This window comes from Dendrobates tinctorius, unplaced genomic scaffold (assembly GCF_039654945.1).
Source record: "Dendrobates tinctorius isolate UK_male_01 unplaced genomic scaffold, ASM3965494v1 ptg000170l, whole genome shotgun sequence".
In the NCBI taxonomy this organism is placed as follows: Eukaryota; Metazoa; Chordata; class Amphibia; order Anura; family Dendrobatidae; genus Dendrobates; species Dendrobates tinctorius.
In genome coordinates, this window is record NW_027361837.1 from 2391016 (window position 1) to 2410860 (window position 19845).

At 48.2% G+C, this 19845-nt stretch overlaps 1 protein-coding gene across 2 annotated transcripts in view; it reads left to right on the plus strand.

Annotated features, from left to right (window-relative positions):
• LOC141053741 (dipeptidase 2-like) overlaps positions 1–19845 on the plus strand; it is a 682167-nt gene that overhangs the window by 348202 nt on the left and 314120 nt on the right. For both annotated transcript variants that reach the window (XM_073550795.1, XM_073550796.1), the window contains one exon: positions 16454–16523. In XM_073550795.1, the coding sequence (XP_073406896.1) occupies positions 16454–16523 (70 nt within the window). The remainder of the gene's footprint in view (positions 1–16453; positions 16524–19845) is intronic.

Consider the following 19845-nt stretch of genomic DNA (forward strand, 5'->3'; position numbering starts at 1 on the left):
TGTAGAGGCATTGGTGGTCAGTGGGTTAATATGCCCCAGAGACCGGAAGTCAGGATGGAGAGCGGGCGGTGGTGCGCACGCAGTCAGTGGAGTGAGGGGGAGGCTTGGAGCGCTGATAGTGGAGGGTGCCTGCGCTGTATAACAATTGAAATGGAGGCTTGGACTGCAGCGCTGCGGGCACGTGCACAGTGCGGTGCGGCGTGTGTCAGCCTGGGTGTCTATTCAGGCACCCCTGGCACCTGTGCAGTGGCACTCTAAAGAGTGTCACAGGCGTACATGTAAAATGTGAGCTGTGGGAAGGGAAAGGGGGTTAAAGGAAGCAGGCAGCAGATACCAATAGGTGGAAATAAAAGTATGAGGGAAAAAAAGGCACAGAGGGAGGGAGGAAGGACAAAAAATAAGCTGAAGGGGTAAGGATAAATTAAGGATAAGAGGGATGAAATAAAAATAAAAGTAGAAAATAAAAATAAATATAATAATAATAATAATAATAATAATAATGATGATGATGAATATAATAGATGAATAAAAATAAATATAAATATAAAGAAATGGGACTGATGAGAGTTTCAATAAAATAATGCAAACAAAATATACTAAGGCGAAAATGAAAAAAATAAAAAAATAATGAAATAAAGAAAAAATAAAAATAAATGAAGAAAGAGAAAATAAAGAAAAAAATATAGAAAAATTAAATGAAAAATGAAAAAACAAAAAGGAAAATAAAAAATTAAAATTAAAATTAAAAAGTAAAAATAAAAATTGGTGGGAGAAAAAAACGGGTACTTACCCTGGTTGAGTGTGGCAAAATGTAGGGATCAAAGTGCCTGAAATATTGAAATAAATTAGTATACGAGAGAAGAAACCGAGGTCAGCATGTTATACACATACCCGCCAACAATGAACATATGTGGTATGACAATTTACATAAAACTCGCATTGTAGATATAAGAAGCCAAAACAAATAAATAAATAAATAAATAAGAAGGGCAGGAGACCATTGTCCCCGAAATAATTATCTGAAAACCATGTCAAGCTCCCTATTCAGACCCTTCGGTGTGAGGGTTTGTAGGGTGTGAATCCAGTAGGATTCTCTTTCCTTCAATAGATTAATATGGTTGCCACCCTGTCATGGTCTCTCAATCTGTTCTAAAACCTGGAAGCGTAATAGGCATAGGTATGACTAAGGGTGCATTTAGCGCACGAGAAACACGTCAGGTGTTTGGCACAATTTTAAAAATGCCTTAAAAGCCGAATAAAGTGTTTTCAATTTTTAATGCTTGGTGTGCCGAATTTTTCCTTTTTTTTCTTGGACTCATATTATTGCTGGACTTACATGTTTAAGTGCTGTGTGTACTCCTGCATCATATTACTGCTGGACTGGTTCGTATTAGTGGTCGGGCCCGCTATTCAGTTTGTTGAACATTTCTATATAGTGTTGTGCACTTCGTTACAATTGCAGAAAGATCTCTGTTAGTTTTGTCTCCACTTCTTACTTTGTTAAATACACTTGTTTGCCTCAGCTTTGGTCTTAGATTTGTTTTATTCATAAACAAAAGGGATGGAGGGCACCACTTAATATATTCCACTTAATATAAAAAGACAGGAGAGCTCTTTCACACATCAGTTTTTCGCCATCAGGCGCGATCCGGCTATTTTTACGAAAAAGCGGATCCAGCGAAATGCAATGTTGGATCCGGTTTTTCCCCATTGACTTACATTAGCGCCGGATCGCGCCGGATGGTCATGTGTTTTGTCCGGTTTTGGCCGGATCCGGCAATGTGTCGCAATCCGGCGTCTGGAAAAAACGGCAACTGTAACGTTTTTTGTCTCCGGTGAAAAAGCCGGACCCACCGGATCCGGCGCTTCCAGCTTTTTCATACAATGAAAGTCTATGAGCGCCACAATGTGCCAGATCCATTTTTTTTGGTCTGAGCATGCTCAGTAGCACTGCCCACAGCAAACATATAAAAAACCATGACAGTGGGACCCTCAGCCACAGCCAACATGCCGTCCAAGAGAATCGACAGCCGCAGGAGAATGCAGGAGACCACTGCACCACCAGCGCCACCACCCAAAATGGAGCGAAGGGACCATGGTGACCATGCGGAGGGGAGTCCACCAGCAGATGATACGGTAATTATCAAATCCCCCATTCCTCAAAAATAGGGCCATGGAATATTAAAATATTCTGTGGCCCTTTGTTTCTCTTTATTCACCAGCAGAACACGCCGTATAGATGCAGCAGCATCGGCAGCAGCACCAGCAGCAACAGCAGCAGCATCAGGATTGGAGACTGGCCAGCAGGAGGACACCACATCTTCTTCTGGGAGCCCTCCCTCACATCGTCAGCGTTTGACGGTAAGTTTTTATTTAAAAATCCATCATCTCTGGAATATATGTCTATTCATTGGCTTTTATTTCAAAACAGGAATCACGAGCTGAAGAGGAGCTCCCAGAAGAAGAAGGAAGGGGTAGACAGATACCTGGAGTGGGCTCGCAATTGGTAAGTTTCCTGCATCAAACGCAGAAACACAACATCACACTACATACAACACATAGAAAACAATGTAGCACAAATATCACACAGCAAACACATATGCCTACATCCAACCACATAATTTTTTTGCTTTTCTTTTCTAGTCTTCCCAATCTGGTGCTCGGCCAAGAGATCCTCACAGTGCCTCCCAGGGTCGTCGGCAACAGCGACGCGGCGGTCACCAGCGTGTAAGTATAATATTTTTGCTTTGGTTTTTTTGAACTTTTTATTTCATTTCTTGTGGTGGCTAATTATTTTATTTTTCTCTTTTTCTTTAACAGCCTTCACAGCGTGCTCCCGACTCTGACGGTGAGGATGGAGGGATTGATGTGGACCACCTCATCGATCTTGTTAGAGAAAGGGAGCCGCTTTGGAATATGGCTGACCGCCGGCTTGCTGATCTAATTGTGACCCGACGGCTCTGGGAGGAAATCTGTTCGCTCCTTGTGGACCGCTGGGAGGACCTTGAAGCTCGGGCCCAGATTCAAGAGCGTAAGTATATACAGTTCCCGTTGCTTGATGTCAAGCAGTGTTTCCCAAACTCCAGTCCTCGTGGTACCCACGGGTCATGTTTTCAGGATTTCCTTTTGAGCAACACTATGGGAATCCTGAAAACATGACCCGTTGGGAACCACGAGGACTGGAGTTTGTGAAACACTGATGTTGTATACTAACCACTTTGTCCTTTCTCGTTTCAGGGGAGAGAATTGTGAAGCGGTGGCGGTCTGTGAAGGATCGTTTCAAGAAGGAGTTCAATAAAGAGATGCGGGCCCCGAGTGGATCTGGAGGACGCAGGAGCAAGTACAAGTACGCCCGAGCCCTGTCGTTCCTCCGGGCAACAATGGTCACCAGAAGGTAAATATTACACACCCCATGTCCAAAAGTAATGTTTACATGTCTAATTTTTTTTTCAGCCAGGGCCAATGGCATGTTAGTATATTAATTGTGTTTTTTTCTCTTTGTTCCACTGCACGGTGACCAGCACTCGGGAGCCTGCACGGTTGGACCCTTCTGAAGCGATCCCTGAGGAGATCGGCACCGAGGGACACTTTGACCGCCCCGGTACATCTGCACCTTCCCAGCCTTCCCACACATTCGACCCATATGTCCCATCCACCAGCACAGGAGCATCGTGGCCGCCTACATTACATGAAGCTGCTGGTGAGGAGATCGCTTTCCCTTTACCCCACCCTTCTGCCCCTGCCACCTCTAGTACACCTGCGGGTACTGGGCGGCAGCGGCAGAGGGGTCAGGAAACGCTTATGCGCCAGAGTTCTTGCATCTGAATGCATCTTTCCAGAACTGTCTAAAAGTCTTGTCAGAGCAAATGTCCATAGGCTTTCAGCAGCTCAACTCTGGCATTCTGGAGTTGAAGACACTTCTGCAAACAATGCATTTAGAAGCAAGATCTTCTCCAAACCACACCTATTTCAGGTCTGTTGTGGAGCGCATGGCAACACTATCTCCTACCCAGCAGATGCATGTAATGCATTCGTGCCACGGTGCTCTACAGCAGGTTACCTCCCAACCTCCACCTCCCACCACTGTAGTTCCTCCACCTGCACCCCCTCCAGCCACTGTCCCTACTCCCCCTCCTATTCAATACAAATTTTAGGATCCATTTTATCCCATTGCCCATGTGAAAATGAAAAAACTGAGGCTAAAAGAAAATTTTTGTGAAAAAAAAGTCCTTTTTTTTTACGGATCAATTTGTGAAGCACCTGGCTGTTCAAAGTGTTCACTATGCATCTAAATAAGTTCCTTGGAGGGTCTAGTTTCCAAAATGGGGTCACTTGTGGGGGAGCCCCAATGTTTAGGCGCACAGGGACTCTCCAAACGCGACATGGCAACCGCTAAATATTCCAGCATATTTTCCATTCAAAAAGTCAAATGGCGCTCCTTCCCTTCTGAGCCCTGCCGTGCGCCCAAACAGTGGTTTATGACCACATATGAGGTATCGGTGTACTCAGGAGAAATTGCCCAGCAAATTTTAGGATCCATTTTACCTGCCTCCTGAGGTCTTAGTTTCCAGTTCAGGCCCTGCATGCTCAAGCTAAGTGTTCTTTGCTATTGTTCACTTTTGATTTGGTTTTGTCTATTCAGTTTTGTGTGGTCAGCCAGCCCCGGCTGGGGCTGTGCTGAATTTCCATCCTTATGTTACTGCTTGTGCCAGTTTGTTTTTGTCCCTTATTAGATTGGCCTCTTTTTGCTCTGCTTTCAGAATATGCCAGAGTGCTGATATAGTGGTGAAGTCTAGTGACAGTTTGCTCAGGCCATGGTCCCCGCTGAGTCCCATGTCCTTTCGCCCTCGGAGCAAGATGAACTTTTTTGCCAGTATGGGCAACCAAATAAATTTATCCGGTCTGAAGCCCAATCCTTCACTGCTCCACCCACCATTGTGGTCTCCAATATACTGTTTGCTCAACTAGAGGCTGGCATACCCAAAGATGAACCTCCCTCGGACCCGCCAAGATATGATGGGGACCCCAAGCAGTGTCGTGCCTTTATGGAGCAGTGCCTACGCTATTTTCAATGGCATGCTCCCTACTTTGCCAGCAATCGGGTAAAGGTAGGATTACTAATGTCCTACCTAACAGGAGATGCGTTGCAGTGGCTTAACCCCCTTTGGGAAGCAGGGGTCCCATCACCTCGAGCTTACCGGCCTTCCTGGTGGCCTTCTGCAAAGCCTTTGACAAGCCAAATACAGTGTCTCATGAAGAGTCTTCCCCACCACGCTTCCAGAAACGGACCAGACGAAGAGAACCCGAGGCTAATTCGTCTCATCCGTCTATGACCGTCCATGACCCACCTGTTCCACAACCCGCCAAGACAGCCCCCCGTGCAAGATCCAAGAGGTCTAAGAAAAAGGGGCTGGCTAGGTTGTCGCCAGAGTCCAGTTCTGAGAAGGAACATCCTAACGGTCTCTGCCCTGTAAAGCCAAAGCTCCAGAACCTTGGGTCAGTAGGAGAGACTGCCCTTGGTGAGAGTACCTCCTCTCCACTAAAGTCTGTGACTGTTCCGGTGCCTTGTGGGAGTTTCGGCCCTGCAGATGTGTTAAAGCTGCAAGCCAGACGGATTCTGTGTAGGGTCCCTGTTCCACAGCTCCAGAATCCGGTGACGGTGTTTGGTGATGGTCGTGCCCTACTTATGAACAGTCGAGTGTCGAAGGGACAACTACAGCTCCAAATCGGAGCGTTATATTTGGAGAAGTTTATTTTACACTTGCTGACCAGTTTGCCCATCGGTCCTTCTGAGCCGGGTGCTCTACTGCCCGTTCCGGTCCGAAGACCCAGCGTGGTGCCGCACTTGGAGCTACCTAGTCACCAAAGGTATCTAGTTCCAATGTTACAAGGTTAGGCTACAGTGTTACCTTCCCCATCTGTTCTGCTGGCTATTGGGTCATGGTGTGCTGATGTCACTGAAAAAAAGGAAGCAGTGGCGCCCTCTCCGCACACCTCCGATGACCAGTCCCCAGGAACATCCCTGTCGCTTGATTGTCTGCCCCAAGATAGTGGGCTGAAGATGGATCCTGAGTGGATGCCCTTGGCTCCTCTATGGCCAGTGGGTGAAGGTCCCAGGATTAAGCAGTACTCGTTCGCCAACTTGAAAGAAGTGGCCCAGTCTTTTCCGGGTAACAGGCGGAAGTGGCTCCCCGTATGTATGCCTCCAACTTCCATGTGGCAGGTGGATGAAGAGGTGAGAACAGTGGCCTATGCATCTCTGTTTTTTACCCATCTGGAGGAGGAGGTCCAATTTTCTTGGGATATCGGGCTGAAGTTGGACTCAGTGAAGGTCTCTTCTGTTTCCAACTGACCGGCTGATGTAGGGGTCAAGTCTGAGGCTTCCAGGTCCCTGCTTTCTGCCACTCAGGAGGAAGAAATCCAAGTCCTTTTACCCTCTGTGTTGGAAGCTGACTCCATCGGGCACCAAGAAGCTTGGCACTCTGGGATTCCTGATGGCACACATATTCCACCCTACGTGAAGGATGTCGTGTCAACCTGGACTGTGTGTGGTCCCATACTCCTTCAGGTCATTCTGGCAGGCTTGAGGAAGAGGGGCCATAAAGGGGGGGTACTGTAACAACCCTGCTGGCATCACTGCATGGCCTCCCATCCCCCGCACACCAACTTACTTTCTGCTTCAAGCCATGCTGTGAATTCTGTCTGTTGCCAGCTCTGTGCTGCTGCTCTCCATGTTTCCTGACTGTGTGTATAGGGGGGCGGCGCCTGAACTCTCTGGTTCTTATGCAGTCAGGGTGCACCTGGCTAATGGGTCCCTGACCAATCACCTAGAGCCCTTGACTATTTAGCTCCACCACAACCACTGAAACATTGCCTGAGCAATGTCTATACTCAGTTAGCAACTTGCTGCTGAGCTAGCCAGGCCCTGTTCTGTGTATCTCCTTCTCTGGAGGATTACTCCTAGTCTTGCCTTGTACCTTGTCTGCCTGCCAGGAGGCTGAATATCCTGACCCTTGAGTCTTGGTTCCAGTACCTTGTCTGTACTCTGTCCTACCTTAGTCTCCATGGTGGCTGAATATCCTGGCCCTTGAGTCTTGGTTCCAGTACCTTGTCTGTACTCTGTCCTACCTTAGTCTCCCTTTCTCCTTGTCCATGGATTCCTTCCTTGCTGTATCTTTCCTTGTGTCCTCTCTGTCTGTGAATCTGCACCCTTGCAGCTCTGTCTGTGAATCTGCACCCTTGCAGCTCTGTCTGTGAATCTGCACCCTTGCAGCTCTGTCTGTGAATCTGCACCCTTGCAGCTCTATCTGTGCCGCTCTGCCTGCACGGCTCCCTAGCCGCTCTGCCTGCACAGCTCCCTAGCCTCTCTGCCTGCACGGCTCTCTAGCCGCTCTGCCTGCACGGCTCTCTAGCCGCTCTGCCTGCACGGCTCTCTAGCTGCTCTGCCTGCACGGCTCCCTTGCCGCTCTGCCTGCCCGGCTCCCTTGCCACCCAGCCTACTCCGCACTCCTGCGGCTCTGCCTACTCCACACTCCTGCCTATATCCATACCTGCACCTCCTGTGTGAACAGGTCCAAATCCTGTTCCAATATACACCACTCCCTCCTGCCTACACCTGCTGTGTGAACAGGTCCCTACCTGCCCCTTCTCATACTATGCCAGTCTGTCCTGTGTCTCCAAGCCGTGTCCGCCTGTCCTGTGTCTCCAAGCCATGCCCGCCTGTCCTGTGTCTCCAAGCCGTGCCGGCTTGCCCTGTGTCTCAGCCTGCCTGTCTATAGCTTCTGTCAAAGTGACTTGTCCCCGAGTGGAACCAGCAGCCACAGCCAGACACCACCCTGGAGTGGCACCCGACAGCTATCTTCCGCACAAGCCTGACCTCACCATCAGAGGCTCCAGTGAAGACCGAGGTAGCTGTCGTAGTCATGCCCCTTCCAGGGTAGTCTGGTTTGTGGCGCAGTGGGGCCACAAACACCCGGCTAGCGCCATTCAGCCAAGGCGCGAGCGTGACACCTGCCATTGTTTTCAATGGGGTTCGACGGTGTTTGTCGAACGTTCGATGAACATTCTATGAACTTGCCTCCTGTGCGACGAACCAAAACACTAGCGGGGTGGCTCAACACTACTCCTGATATATAGATGTACATTGTTAATGTTTAAACTATGCTATATATATCTGGTATCTGGTGATACTGTACCCTTTCTGCAAGGAAGTCCTCCTCCAACCAACACTCTAAATGTATCATTGACATCTGGAACATTGTCCCACAAGTGTGCAAAAGTGTCCCAGTGGGAGGGCCCACCGGCCGGGAGGGCCCACCCGCCGTCAGACACACCGCCACACACCGCCGTAATATGAGGGGCCCTGTGCCAGTGTCATCGCCAACGAGTGGGCCCCCCCTGCTTGCTCAGGATCACAGCACTTGCAATGTTGAAATACTTACCTCTCCCTGCTCCACCGCCATGACGTCTTCCGCGTGTCCTGACAGTGATATTTTGATCAGAGAGCGCAATGACGTCACGTTAGTGCGCCCTCTGCCTAAACAGCCAAGTGCAGTGAGATGAAAGATGGGGACGATGAGGAGTCCAGACTAATACAGGGATTCCCTAGCAAGGAAACTTATTTAATTGTTTTCAATGTTGGGACAGCAATTTTTGGGGAGCACTATACTCTGGAGAATGATATATGGGGCCCACCATACACTGGAGCATTCCAAAGGTGGACATCAGACACTGGAGCAGCATTTACAGGGCCCGATACGTATCATGATGCTCTGATACGGCAGAGAAATAGCGGTATAGTACAATGAAAAATACTTCACTTTTTACATCTCATGACTGATATCCATTTTAAATTCTCCAATAGCTACAAAAACGGACAGTATATTACTCCATACAGTATTATGGCCACCGCATAGTGCGCTATACAGAGTAATGAGGCCCATATATTTCTCCATAGAGAATCATTGGTCCCATATAATGTTTGAAACGGTATATGATGAGCTCCACATAATGTTACAGTATATGTTGGTCCCCATGGATGAAGCTCCACTGTCTTATGGGCCCAAATAATGCTCCATATATAATGGGCCCCATTTCTAATGCTCCAGTGCATAAGCCCTACCCCCCCACAACTTTAGCCAAATAACCCCCAGTTTTCAGTGCGTACCTGTCACGGGGGCTTAGTTCAACTAAGGCTGAAATACCCGGGGCCCCTGTGGTGTCCCTTTTACTAGGGGAAACCCTGTCTGACCCTCAACCCAGGGTTTTTGCTGAAGGTGCAAATGCCTGAGCCTCCGACCTTTCCTTATCTCCTGCTCAGCCCTGCACTTAACCCTCCACCCTCCACCCAGTGAGGAGTCACACCACCAAAGCTCCCACACAAATAATGACAGACAGGGAGAACTTCAACTGCACTGCGCCGCACACACACAGGAATAAACAGTAATGTGAACAGGGCACAACTAAACACAAATATGGGAAGGAGAAAGGATAACGACGGATCATACGACACCAGATATGAATCTCTCTCTCTTGAACACCTCCACTCCAGACCGGAACCACTTGGTATGAAACACAAGCTATAATCGGCGACGCCCATATGCCAGTATGACTATTTAAAGACCGTGGGCGTGACTAACCTTCCAACCTGGTCTCCAGCAGGATTAACCCCCGAGAGCCTGAAGATCAAACCGGCGCCACTGAGGCTATAGTGGCTGGAGGTGGAACTACCTCTGCCTGCCGGATGCTGTGGTGTGAACAGCGTCCGACATGACAGTACCCCGTCTTCTACGAGGGACCCCAGGGCCCTCAAGACTCATAGGACCCGGCTTGTCCGGATGACGACGGTGAAAAGAACTGACCAGCCGATCCGCATGTATGTCTGAGGCTGGAACCCAAGACCTCTCCTCTGGACCATACCCCCGCCAGTGCACCAAATACTGAAGAGTACGGCGTACTACTCGAGAGTCCACTACCTTGGCGACCTCGAACTCTAACTCGCCATCCACCATGACTGGAGGTGGCATCGGCGTCGTGTCCACCAAGCCTACCACCTTTTTCAATAAAGCCCTGTGAAAAACGTTATGTATTCTGTACACCGCAGGAAGTTCCAACCGATAAGCCACTGGGTTAATGATGGCAGAAATCCTAAAAGGCCCAATAAACCTTGGACCCAGTTTTAAAGATGGGATTTTGAGTTTTATGTTCTTCGTAGCTAACCACACCCATTCACCCACACACAGGTCCGGACCTGGCACGCGTCTACTGTCAGCCACCCGTTTGTACCTGGCACTCATGCTCAACAAACGCTGTTTCACCCGCCTCCAGACTGATGACAATTGGGCTCCTAGCTGATCCTCCTCCGGGACACCCCCGGAGTCACCCTGACGTAAGGTACAAAACTGAGGATGTTGACCGTACACACAAAAGAATGGAGACTCTCCTGATGACTCTTGGCGGTGATTATTTAATGCGAATTCGGCCAGAGGAAGGAAAGTAGACCACTCCTCCTGGTTGTCGGACACAAAGCATCGTAAATACTGTTCTAGATTTTGGTTCATGCGCTCAGTTTGTCCATTAGACTGTGGATGAAACGCCGATGAATGTGACAACTTGATCCCCAACCTTGAGCAAAAAGCTTTCCAAAACCTCGCCACAAATTGCGTACCCCTATCAGATACTATGTCAGACGGTACTCCGTGGAGTCTGACCACCTCCTTCACAAATACCTGAGCCAACGTCTTAGCATTGGGCAAAGAGGACAACGCCACAAAATGCGCCATCTTTGAAAAACGGTCAACCACCACCAGGATGACCGTGTTCCCTGCCGAGGCTGGCAAGTCAGTGATAAAATCCATGGAGATTTCTGTCCATGGCCTATTGGGTACCCCCAGAGGCTGTAGCGTGCCAGCAGGACGGGTTCGGGGTGACTTAGCCCTAGCGCACGTGATGCAAGCTGCCACGTACGAGACCACATCCTGCCGGATTTTGGGCCACCAGAAACGACGCGATACCAGCTCTAAGGTGCCCTTCACCCCTGGGTGACCAGCCAGTACCGAATCGTGGTGTTCCTTCAACACCTTAGGCCGAAGATGCAGAGGTACAAATGATTTGTTGGCGGGAAGTCCTGGTGGTACCTCCTCTTGGGCCTCGGCAATCTCCGCCTCTACCTCAGTCGTGAGAGCCGAGACCACTACCCCTTTCTGGAGGATGGGTACCGGCTCTTCCCGCGGTTCTCCCCCCGGAAAACACCTAGACAAAGCATCCGCCTTGGTGTTTTTAGCCCCGGGACGGTACGTCACAAGAAAATTGAAACGAGTAAAAAACAATGCCCAGCGAGCCTGCCTAGGAGACAGATGCTTGGCCGACTCCAGGTAGAGCAGATTCTTATGGTCGGTGATAACTGTGACCTGGTGAGCCGCCCCCTCCAAGAAGTGTCGCCATTCCTCAAAAGCCAGTTTGATGGCCAACAACTCCCTGTTGCCGATATCATAATTCCGTTCGGCCGGCGACAGCTTCTTGGAGAAGTAGGCGCATGGATGCATCTCGCTCAAGGACGAGCCTTGAGACAGTACTGCCCCCACTCCCACCTCCGACGCATCAACCTCTACCACAAAAGGTTTAGACACGTCTGGTTGCACCAGAATGGGGGCTGAAGCAAAACTATTCTTCAGACGGTCAAATGCACGTATAGCCACCTCAGGCCAGTTCGCCAGATCGGCACCCTTTTTTGTCATGTCCGTGAGCGGTTTGGCGAAAGTCGAAAAGTGTTTTATAAATTTCCTATAATAAATCGCAAACCCAAGGAACCGCTGGAGTGCTTTCAGACTCTCCGGCCTCTCCCATTGCAACACCGCTTGCACCTTAGCGGTGTCCATTTTAAAACCGGCTGCGGACACAATATATCCCAAAAAGGGCAACTCCTGGACAAAAAATAAACATTTTTCCAGCTTAGCATAGAGCTGGTTCTCCCGGAGCAACTGTAACACCTGCCTAACATGCTCCAAATGAGTGTCCCGATCGCTAGAATAAATGAGGATATCATCCAGGTATACAATCACAAATCTCCCCAGGACATGAGCAAATACATCATTAATAAAATGTTGGAAAACGGCAGGCGCGGTGGTCAACCCAAACGGCATAACCAGACTCTCAAAATGACCCTCAGGAGTGTTAAACGCCGTCTTCCACTCATCCCCCTGACGGACCCTTATGAGGTTATACGCCCCCCTGAGGTCCAGCTTGGAAAACCATTTCGCCCCCGCTACCTGGTTGAACAAATCCGGGATCAACGGCATTGGGTAGGGATCACGGATCGTAATCTGGTTGTGGTTGACCGTTTTTCAAAGATGGCGCATTTTGTGGCGTTGTCCTCTTTGCCCAATGCTAAGACGTTGGTTCAGGTATTTGTGAAGGAGGTGGTCAGACTCCACGGAGTACCGTCTGACATAGTATCTGATAGGGGTACGCAATTTGTGGCGAGGTTTTGGAAAGCTTTTTGCTCAAGGTTGGGGATCAAGTTGTCACATTCATCGGCGTTTCATCCACAGTCTAATGGACAAACTGAGCGCATGAACCAAAATCTAGAACAGTATTTACGATGCTTTGTGTCCGACAACCAGGAGGAGTGGTCTACTTTCCTTCCTCTGGCCGAATTCGCATTAAATAATCACCGCCAAGAGTCATCAGGAGAGTCTCCATTCTTTTGTGTGTACGGTCAACATCCTCAGTTTTGTACCTTACGTCAGGGTGACTCCGGGGGTGTCCCGGAGGAGGATCAGCTAGGAGCCCAATTGTCATCAGTCTGGAGGCGGGTGAAACAGCGTTTGTTGAGCATGAGTGCCAGGTACAAACGGGTGGCTGACAGTAGACGCGTGCCAGGTCCGGACCTGTGTGTGGGTGAATGGGTGTGGTTAGCTACGAAGAACATAAAACTCAAAATCCCATCTTTAAAACTGGGTCCAAGGTTTATTGGGCCTTTTAGGATTTCTGCCATCATTAACCCAGTGGCTTATCGGTTGGAACTTCCTGCGGTGTACAGAATACATAACGTTTTTCACAGGGCTTTATTGAAAAAGGTGGTAGGCTTGGTGGACACGACGCCGATGCCACCTCCAGTCATGGTGGATGGCGAGTTAGAGTTCGAGGTCGCCAAGGTAGTGGACTCTCGAGTAGTACGCCGTACTCTTCAGTATTTGGTGCACTGGCGGGGGTATGGTCCAGAGGAGAGGTCTTGGGTTCCAGCCTCAGACATACATGCGGATCGGCTGGTCAGTTCTTTTCACCGTCGTCATCCGGACAAGCCGGGTCCTATGAGTCTTGAGGGCCCTGGGGTCCCTCGTAGAAGACGGGGTACTGTCATGTCGGACGCTGTTCACACCACAGCATCCGGCAGGCAGAGGTAGTTCCACCTCCAGCCACTATAGCCTCAGTGGCGCCGGTTTGACTATTTAAAGACCGTGGGCGTGACTAACCTTCCAACCTGGTCTCCAGCAGGATTAACCCCCGAGAGCCTGAAGATCAAACCGGCGCCACTGAGGCTATAGTGGCTGGAGGTGGAACTACCTCTGCCTGCCGGATGCTGTGGTGTGAACAGCGTCCGACATGACAGTACCTAGTATTATGAAGTAAATTAAGGTTGACAAGCTTCAGTAATAAGAATTTATGCTTTTGGCATTCAAATGGGCACTGTAGGTGTGTTTCCTGTCCTCCTCTCACTGCCGACTTTTATTCCCCATTGACTTACATTGGGTTTAGTGTTTCAGTCGGACCCCCGACTTTTCACTATAGTCGGCCGATTTCGTTCGACCCAACTTTTGCGAAAGTCGGGTTTCGCAAAGCCCGACTCGACCCGAAAAAAGGCAAAGTCGCTTATCTCTAGTGGTTAACAATAAAATGGTAATACAAAACAACAGTTTTTGTTATTGAACTTCACTTATCATGATTCTTCTGCTCCTCAGTCACGGGCAGTCTGATGAGAGTCAATGGATCAGCAACGGCTGGTGCTGCGTCTTCAGGCGTAGCTCAATAGCACATATTCCAGCTTCTGGCTGCAACAGGCGGTCATCGGTTTTGAATATTGAGCCCCTAGTCCATCAATCTGTACAGCCAAAGTGGGAAGTGCCATGAAAGTCTCTATATGGTGTGCTTTGCGACGCACACCTGTCACAGAAGAGCAATATGTCTCACGATCTTGCACCCAGGACTCGCTTCCCACTGTTGTGGCAAGTGTTTGACGCTCTGCACGCTCACTGACTCCACGGGGCCCTCATGTGTCCTGTTGGGTCCCAGCTCTGCAGTCTCCCTCTGTCTGCAGAGCGCGGCGCACACCTGTCGGCAGGAAAATTAACTATTTTCCCACACTTTCTTTTCTCTGCCGGCTCTCGCCACGCCCCTTCTCAACAGGTCAGGGGTCCTGTATGGATCCCCATTCTTTGCCCCTGGCAACATTGGACGCAACCTTGACAGTTCCGGACCTGGCATTGTGCAGGTACCTGCAGCCTGGTCTTCCTCCTAACATAAACAGATGTTCTGTTCATAGCATGGTATCCTATGTGTACAGAACAATTGTATTAACGATGGTTCTGTACACGTGAAAATGTGGTTGGTCTGTCAATACAGGCCATTGAAGAGAATGTGTCAGTATGCTTTGCTATGTAATCTGACAGCAACATGATATTGGACAGACCCTTATTCCAGTGATGCATCACTTAGTATGCTAGGTGCAGCAGTTTTGTCTGCTGCAGATATAGTAGCGCTAGGTTGTTTAGCTATGTATAAGCTAGCCCACACCACAGCTTTCTGTGTATATATTGTATAGTGAGTGAGAGCAGCTAATCAGTGCTGGAACTGTGGTTGGTTGTCACGTTGGGTGAGGGAGAAGCAAGGTGCACAACAATGGGGAGATGGAGGGGAAGCCCAAACACTAGGGAATGGGGGAGTGGAGACCCCCTAGGCAGATCTGACAATACCCTGTCTCGCCTGACATCCTTAAATAGGTTCCGCACCTATCACCGAGCAGGAACCTAATCCCTGCCTGACCCTAGCGATAGGCCCTGGATAGGGAGGGGTCGGGGTGAGCGTTAGTCAGTCCCCACTACAACTAAAGACAGAGAGGGTGGACAAATGAGGGGATACACTTAGCATGAGAAGACCACGGAGATATCATGCCAGCAATCCTCCAAGAGTACTCCAAGAAGACACTAGCCGACTGCTAGTACTTCCAACCAGACAGAGGGAAATTAATCTAGCATTAGCACCTTCCTGAAGAGACTGAAGGTATTTAAACATTCAGCAAGGGTGTGTTAATTAGCAGGAGTAGGTGGAGGTAACTGTTGGGTGCTAGAGGGAGAAGGATATCACTCCATAACAGAGATGCAAAAATCAAGAAGGTGCTTGTAGAGCTAATCACAATGACCTTCTACAGCCGGATCCAGGATGACTGTCTGTCACACCTTACACACCCGTGACATTTGACTAGGAAGTATGAGATCAGTTGTCTTCTAGTTGTAAACTTCTGCTGATAAAACACTGATTGTATTGAAACAGAAAAACACAGCCACGTAAGTGATACATCACTGTTAACAGGCTTTCCTCCACTATCTCATGGTGCTGTCAGATTACATAGCACAAACCTGCTGACAGATCCCTTTAAAGCGAACCTGTCAGCAGGATTGTTCTCAGTAACCTATAGACAGTGTCAGGTCAGCACTGTTATACTGATTAAAATAATACCTCACCTCGGTGATGAAATCTATCTTGTGGTTGTTTAATTGTTATTTTCAGTTTTGAGTTAATGATATGCTCGTGCTCCTATTTAGCTATTGTGAGGCTTAGTATAAAAAAATTCACATCCAATAAAATTGCACTGATTGATTCTACTGCACATGTGTTGCCGCAAGTGCCATTTTGCTGCAGCCAAATTTTTTTTCCTCCAGCAAAATGGCGCCATCGGAGGTGCTTGCCTAGTAGGCCTCCCTGAAGCACGAGAATCTCATTAACTGAAAGCTGAAAATAAGGATTAAACAACAACCACAAGATGGATTTCATCAACCCAGGTATCATTTTAATCAGTATAACGGCACCGACCTGACACTGTCTGTAGTTTAGTTAGTAAAATTCTGATGACAGGTTCACTTTAAACAACCGTCGATTTGTTTGTATGTAGTCAATCAACAGACATTAAAGAGTTTGTATTGTGCATTACAAACTGCATATTCCTCACCCTCTGAGACATGCAGAACCTGCAGACTGACGTAACAGTGCATTAAAGTATTTCCAGTTTACTTTTATTACTCATTTCTAGGTTAAGTTTTTCTTTCTTATCACAGTAGATTAAAGCACCAGGTAAGAATGTCTGTGTGGAGATGGTGTAAATAACTGTAGCAAAAAAAAAAGGAAAAAAATAAAGTGAAACAAACTGACGTTGATATTGAAATGTTTTGTCTATTTTCAGGGCAGAAACATCTAGTAGAGGCGCCCATACATTCTACCAAGGAACGAGTAGCTTGACAGATTTTGGAAAAGTAAGAAATTTTGAATTTACATAATTTATTTTCGTCACTCAATCATGCTGTTGTCTTTGCCAGACTTCCTATGATGTCACTTGTCCATATTTCTCTCATGGTCATTGAGATCTGTAAGTGACAAGACTTAGAATACTGTGCAATCACAAAAATGATCATCACAATCACATCTTTCATAACCAATTTTCAGGTATTCTAAATATTTTCTATGTTTTATAAATACTGACGTGCATGATAAGTTTGGAGGTTTAATGATAACAATAATGAATATAAAAAATGACTACTACTATGTATTAGTGCCAACATTCCGCAAAATGTTACAAAATAAGAGGACCATCAAAAAAACCCAGACGAAACACCTTCTTTTAGGTATCTAAAATGTTTTCAATATACATAGGTTACATTCGACTTTCCCCTGTCCAGTCCATCCTTAATGCAGCAGCCAGGGTCGTCCATCTGGCTAATCGGTACTCAGACGTGTCTTCTCTTCGCCAGTCGTTACACTGGCTGCCCATTCCCTACAGGATGCAATTCAAAGTACTTGTTCTCACCCACAAAGCTCTCCACAGTGCAGCACCCCCCTACATCTCCTCCCTCATTTCTGTCTATCGGCCTAGCTGATCGCTGCGCTCTGCAAATGACTTTCGACTAACCTTTGCACTAATCCATACCTCCCACTCCCGACTCCAAGACTTCTCCGGCGCTGCCCAATCCTCTGGAATGCTCTACCTCAAGAAATTAGGACCATCTACAACTTGCACAGTTTTAGGTGCTCCCTCAAAACACATTTGTTCAGAGCAGCCTATCACATTCCCTAATCAAAGTCATTTTGAATGCACTTCCCAGGTCAATACGATTAGTCCCCAATCCCCACAATTTTAAGCGTGCCCTGAAAACGCATTTATTCAGACTGGCCTACCGCCTCAACACATTAACCTAATCTATCCCTGTGTGGCACAGCCAAAAGTTTTTACCATAACCAGGTTCCCCGCATCATGTTCCCACATGCTTTATGCATCCATTAGCCCTCTGTGTCTGTAATGTTACACACTTAACATTATGGCTGGTCCATACAATCAGGGCAACTGTTACCACCCACCTTTCGTGTCTCCCTTTTTCCTCATAGACTGAAAGCTTGCGAGCAGGGCCCTTATTCCTCTTGGTATCTGTTATGACCTTTGTGATTATTGTTATGCTGTAATGTCTATTGTCTGTCCCCTCTAAAATGTAAAGTGCTGCGGAATATGTCGGCGCTATAGAAATAAAATTTATTATTATTATTATATTTTATGTGTATTGTGTATGTGTGTGTGTAACCCATTCACTATCTCTATTTATCCCCCACTCCCTCAAGATAGCTGGGCCATCATTGTACAGGGTGGGCCATTTATAAGGCTAGACCTGGGTGGGCCATGAATATGGATACACCTAAATAAAATGGGAATGGTTGGTGATATCAACTTCCTGTTTGTGGCATATTAGTATATGGGAGGGCGGAAAACTTTTCAAGATGGGTGGTGACCATGGCGGACATTTTGAAATCGGCCCACCCAGCTGTATCCATATAAATTGCCCACCCTGTAAATACACACCTGTACTTTGTATCTCCCCCACCTCATTGTAGAATGTAAGCTCTCATGAGCAGGGTCGTCTTAATTTGCTTTAATTATTGTATTGCTAGCGTTGTTACTTATGACTATTGTGTTTGAAACTGTTAAACTGTAATGCGCTGCGGAATATGTTGGCGCTATATATATAAAGATTATTATTATTATCTGTTTTGACAACCAGAGACGTGTATTTTTACTGTACCCATTGTGAGAATCATGTGGGAATAGTGGATGAGGGCAGGTATATCTCGCCCAGATTCCTTTCCTATGTGGCCTAGTCTGGTCAGTATCGCACCTGCTTACTAATGGATAATGGGAGGTGGATATAAAAGGATGCAAGGTGGTTGTGTGAGTGTCTCAGCCTGGGAACACAGAGAGCCTGTCTGTGTGAGAGACACACGTGAGTGAGAGCAGTGCCCACTGCAACTGTGGTTTGGCTGGACGGGAGAAGCCCGCCAGTTGGTAGTTAGGTTGTACTTTGTTTAGTTAGTGCCGGACAGGCAAGGATTTGTTTTATGGTTTATTTCCTTTTGCATTGCTTTCACCATTAATAAACCTGACCCAGTGTCAGTTATACCCAAATCCCAGCTCCGCGCCTGAGTTTCATGCTGAACGCACGTGACCTTTGACCCCAGCAAAGGCGATCCCGGAGTGTTTTATCACATTGTGGTGGAGAACGCGGGCATCACGTTGCAAGCATGAGCATGGAGGACGTGGTGAAAGCGCTGGTACAGTCCACCGCCGTCCAGCAAGAAGCTAATCGGGTGATGATGGCCCAGCTGAAGGAGTTGGTGGACATGACAGCTACCGATCGTTCGCTTCTCCAGCAGGTGGCGCAGCGCCTGGCAAGCCTACATGAGGTTAACCTGGAAGTCGAGTCGAGAGTGATTCACGTGAGTCGGTACTGGCAGAAGATGACGACCGAAGATGACGTCGAGGCATACCTGACCACGTTTGAACGGACGGCGGTACGAGAAAAATGGCCGAAGGCACGATGGGCCGGCCTGATTGCCCCGTTTCTTTCCGGTGAGGCCCAAAAGGCTTATTATGACTTAGAGCCTGAAGCTGCGCAGGACTTTGACAAACTGAAAGCCGAGATCTTGGCCCGGCTGGGAGTGACGACCGCTGTCCGTGCACAGAGAGTGCATCAATGGACTTATCAGCCGGATAAACCACCGCGGTCACAGATGTTCGACCTGATCCACGTGACGAAGAAGTGGCTACAACCCGAGGTGCTGACAGCGCCAGAGATAATCCAGAGAGTCATCATGGACAAGTACCTGAGAGCTCTACCGCCAGCCCTGAGGAAGTGTTTAAGCCATGGAAATCCTACGACGGCAGATCAACTGGTGGATCTGGTTGAACGTTACTCCGTGGCGGAAAGACTCCGAGACGACGCTACCCCACCTCGTTCTTCATCATCTCCACGGGGAACCGGTAAGACTGTTCCAGGGAGTAGGGGAGATGGAAAAATCCCTAAGACAGTGGGGGAGGAAAACGGGACTGCCCGCACTGCGAGGCCGAGAGTAACGAACTATGGTCTAAGCAAGGGGCCCGTTAGGTGTTTCCGCTGCCAAGAGATGGGACATATTGCTGCGAACTGTCCGGTCACTACTGAACCCATGCAGTGCGACGTCACAGACTCTAAAAACCACATGTCTATGGTTGCACGGGTAGTGAGTGTGAATGCCGGTCAAAAGGATGCGGAAAAA